The 5,000-nt window shown below is 37.1% G+C and overlaps 1 protein-coding gene across 2 annotated transcripts in view; it reads left to right on the plus strand.

Annotated features, from left to right (window-relative positions):
• The window catches only part of LOC117123802, a 12,340-nt gene that overhangs the window by 6,563 nt on the left and 777 nt on the right, over positions 1–5,000 (plus strand). For both annotated transcript variants that reach the window (XM_033269831.1, XM_033269825.1), the window contains exon 2: positions 2,876–5,000. This exon is cut by the window's right edge and continues 777 nt beyond it. In XM_033269831.1, coding sequence (XP_033125722.1) covers positions 2,921–5,000 — 2,080 coding nt within the window. In that variant the 5' untranslated portion in view covers positions 2,876–2,920. The remainder of the gene's footprint in view (positions 1–2,875) is intronic.

A 5,000-nucleotide genomic window follows, 5' to 3' on the forward strand; every position in this document is an offset into this window, starting at 1 on the left:
AATGAGCATTTGCTTTGGCTGTGGTTCATCAACTTCCATTCACTTGATTAATTAAACAAACTAATTCAAAGAGCTTATCAATGCTACTGTGATGGTTTTAATGATCAAATATGTATTTAAATTGTTTCTTTTTAATTAAAGGTTGTTTTCCAAAAAACAAAAAAAAGAAAGAAGAGAAAAATAAGTAGTATTAGTATAATACAATATTAAATGCAGGTGGTGATGTTTAATTGGACATCAAAGTGTTGATAAATATTTTTTTCTTAAGTCAGTTTTGATACCTATTAATTAATATATTTTTTGTTATGTTGTGTCTAAGGATTCCTATGTAGATAAAGCATATTGTACTATTAATATAATAATTTTGTTATATTCTTTTCATGAAGACATTAAAATCAAATTAAGCCTGAATTACCGTACTTAGTCTAAGCACAGTCACTGAAGGGCACATCCCCCACCCCAAAAAACTGAATTGATTCAATTTGTGTAGTAATTGTTCTTGGTAGACAGTAGTAAATAGTTGCTATATAATTATGGATGGCTATTCTTGATTTGTCTTCATGGTCAGTTGTTTATGCTGGGTCGATTCATTGCTAACATTATTGTCTCAATATGCTTATTACAATATAACATCATCGTATTTGATTCACAATACTCTGTGGTTATTTCGCTGTCGATAGTACCCCGTTTGAGGAAAAGGCAGGGCTTCCTGTCTGTGTGTGTGGTGTAATAGAAAGACGCTTAGTGCTTCTCAATTAAGTAAAACATACCATACCATTTTTAACGTTATATGTAACCACTCACGTACCTTTAAACAGATTCGGTGCAATTTTGACTACTACTACTTGCACCACCATCCCTGAGATCCCCTTCGTTATGTAATGTAGGCATCAGCTTCGACGGAAACTTAATAGGCCTTACTGAGGACTCGTATTTGTTGTTTTCCACAGAGTTGCACATTCTTAAATTTCTTTAAGCTGTTTACGCTTAATGACACAACCATACTGTAGGTTCTTGCAACATGTATCACAAAAATATGCCTGAAACCGGCTCAGATTTATCATTTGAAGAACTTCTGTCCAACGCCATACTTGCAAGTGGGGTGTGTTGTTTACTATTTACATTGGACAAACGGCATAGAAGGTAGTTTGTGATTGGCTGAGGGCCTTGCAGCTAAGCCAAACTTCATTGTTAGTCGTCTTCTGATTGGCTATAGTTACGTAGCAACTTTTGATATAAATTCTCATTTTTGGTTACAGTTTCCCCAAATTCACGATTGCCGACAATCAAATTATGTTACAATTTAATAGTATTGACATTTTTGTGCAAAAGCCAGGTAGCCCGGATTGGTGGGTCACAGAATTGAACGTTTTCGATCCTCAACCCACGGTCTAAAACACGCAGCTACAGATAACAATAATGGCAGAGTGCAATGATGCGTAACCAATGCACCACATAACACAACTCTACTGGCGCGCGGGCTTCGAGATATCAAGTTGATTAAAAATGTATAACTTTATATGGATTGTTTTAAAAAAAGACAAAAAATCAAAATATTAAAAGGAAACATTTTTTTAGGCGAAGGATAATTTATTTTGATATTAACTAACTTCATCTTAGGCGCAGTTTAATTATGATAGATTTAAAAAAAAAATCATATTTAAAGGGCACTTTCTTTAAAAAGGGGGAGGGTCGACCGCACCCATCGACCCCCCCCCCCACGGTACGCCCCTGGGGTAGGGCCTAACAACTTAACACTTTGAGCGCCAAAGACGGAATCTCCGTCTTTGGTAGCCCATCGCTTGAGCGCCAAAGACGGAAATTTCCGTCTTTTGAGTGTTTTTGTAACATTAAATTGATGGACCACGTGTAAAAAATTTGATAATACTTTTTAGGCTAAGCTAGTCTAGGGCCGTGCTAGAAAGTACCAACCAAGATCCCAGGTGAAATCGTAGGCCTAGCCTACGGGCTAGGCGGCCTAGGCCTATATATGCCTTTTTGGCTGTACAATCGTGTAGACCTGGGATAGTAGGCCTAGATTTGTTGAAGGGGGCATAAGCCTAGCCTAGCTATGATTGATTTAATATCTGTTTATAAACATTATTATTATTATTATTATTATTATTATTATTATTATTATTATTATTATTATTATTATTATTATTATTATTATTATTATTATTGATATTGTTTGTACTGCACATTGTTTGTGTTTGTACCGCATATTTTATTACATCTATCTTTTTACAAAAACCTCATTATCTCAGCATTTTGTCCCATTTGAGCTAAATTTACGAAAAAGTAGTCATATTTCCTATCAATTTTTGTACATATTACACTATTCAATGAATAAAACAAATGGTATCATTTTGAAGTACTTGTATTGTTCTTTCTTTTGGTATATAACACATCTGGTTTGAATTAGGTAATTGTTCTCAGGGTCAGTTTGAAATACATTAAAATCTGCTAAAAACACTGGTTTCCCAGTGGATCACTGTAAAAAACATCTGGCGCTCAAAGTGTTAATGTTACTGATTTTAAACTGCACTAAACCTCATACAAAGATGCAGGGGGTGTGTTTATTCAGCTAATTCAAGCGATAGTGGGGTCGATCTGCGTAAGGCCTAGGCCCTTTAAAGTAAAATATCAACGGAAATAAAGCAAAGCTAAAAACTTGTTCGTCATATTTGTCAATGTGCACTCGCATTTTGATTTGTTTTCTATTGTGGCTTATAAATACTGTAATCTATGCTATAAATTGACTATAAAGATTGTTTTACATAAAATCCCGAGTAAAGACATTTTTTCATGTTTAAAAGTCTGGGGCTGAGGTTGACATTTTGTAAGTAAAGATTTCTTTCATTTGTTTTTCCAGAAACAAATAGTATTTCTAGAACCGAAAAGGCACAGAGAACCGGAAATGAATAGCGAGAGTGATGAGAACGAAAGATTGAGAAGTGAATTAAGTAAGGTTAAAAAAGAGTTAGAGACGTGTAAAAGGCAACTGAGAGGAGTCCAGGAAGAATTGGAGCAGTTGAGAATTGAATGCGGAAAAATTGTCTGCCCAGACTGTCAGAATCCGTATGACGAGCACAGACGTATACCTAAACGACTTCCCTGCAACATACATACATGTTGCTTGGACTGTGCAGATAAGGGCGCCGATAGATCCATAGTGCGATGTGCGTTATGCATGAAAGACTATTACTTATTGATTGAAAATCTTGAAACTAACACTGCTCTTATGGACTTGCGATATAAACCTGTACACGACCCGATCGAACAAACAAGTTCTGTTCAGACGCTTGGACACGATTCATTTGTGGCATTTCAAGTCTCATCGGAAGATGAACACGTTCTCACAGATGAAGCGAACCACCCAGCTTGCATCAATCACCAACCACAATCTGCCGATAAGATTTGCATCAAGTGTCTACAAGCTCTGTGTAGTGTTTGCGCAAAGGTTCATTCCACATGTGGGCCTAGCATTCAAGACGTTCAACAAGGAATGGAAGCCTGTAAGGAACGACGGTTAGATTATTCAATGAAAATTGGTGCAGCAATTAAGGCTGTTAGATCAATACAAAATAGTTTTCAGAGAGCTGTGAAAGAGCTGCCATCCCAAGATGAAAGGGTGTCTAAGAATATGAAAGATTTTTACGCCACTTGTCGAGAATTGTTAAATCAAAGAGAAAAACAGATGGAAGAGGGTCATAAAAACGCCATACTTAGCACAAAAATGAGACTTTTGAAAGGTATTGAATCTACAGACCAACTTATTCAAGATATGGTGTCAGAGAAAAGAGAAATTAACAATTTACCAATTGACAGGTTCCCAAATCGTATTCTCAACTTTCTAAAAAATTCTAAAATCCCGGAGTTAATTGCAGAGGCGAAAGATTTGCATTCATGCACAGTCACTTCGGTGATTCCAATGTGGCGTAGACGTGGTAGTATGGTTATGGAAGATGAGAGATACGAGTGTGGTAACCGTAGCATGCGAAAGATAATGCAGTCTGCCAAAGAGGCCCGGGATCATTGCTCAAAGTTTTTCATTCCAAAGGTCGCCCTCTACAAACAAGATTTTAAGCAGACGATAATGTACCTAGGACAACATTGCTCAAGTAATGTCAACCCCAGCCGTTCCACTGCACACAGTCAGTATGCAAATCTCCTAAACAACCATTGCGTGGTGATGGTTCAGACGTATGATTTCATTGGTAACAAAAAAGTAACGGGTGGTGACCTGGTTGAAGGTTGGTTAAAGAGACCAACTGGTGAGACACGGTACGTGCATGTGACAGACAATTTTGACGGTACCTATGTTATAAAGTTTGTACCAAGTATGTGTGGCTTATATTGTTTATTTGTCGAGATATTTAGTGAAGGTATAAAAAATATGCCATTACAGATTAAGATCGTAGATAAAGGTCTAACAAATGATGGTACATTCTTCACAGAAGACTTTCCAGCATTCCATCACGTTGTTAGCATAGCAGCAGATACAGATGACGATTGTGTTTACATACTAGAACACAATTCTAAAGAACTCTGGGAAATCCACCACATGCATCTAAATGGAACCCCAATTGGACATTTTGAGTTGAATCAAATGAATGTTGGTGATCTGGAAGAAGATGAGCTCATTATATTAAAACGGCAATTCTGTAAACAAGGACTAAGACACTACGAAGAGTATATCATTGTCCTTTGTTCGAAACAAAAGAAAATACATACATTGTCGATGGACGGTAAAGTAATACAGAGTCTCCCCATCGAGCAGACTCATTCTCCACACGCTTTGGACGCAGATAGTTTCAGACTATACGTAGGGGACTACCGACAACAGAGTATATTCGTATTTGAGGGTAACGGTGAACCGGAGCAGATCAAACTGGAAGCAGAGTACCTCCCGCCTAATGGTGATGTCATGAAATTCAAATTCGATACCCCGTTCCTTATGGCAGTAAGTCAAGAGGACGATGGTGATTTATTTGTCG

Source organism: Anneissia japonica, unplaced genomic scaffold (genome assembly GCF_011630105.1).
Source record: "Anneissia japonica isolate Jap-2015-1 unplaced genomic scaffold, ASM1163010v1 scaffold169_len739621_cov184, whole genome shotgun sequence".
Lineage (NCBI taxonomy): Eukaryota > Metazoa > Echinodermata > Crinoidea > Comatulida > Comatulidae > Anneissia > Anneissia japonica.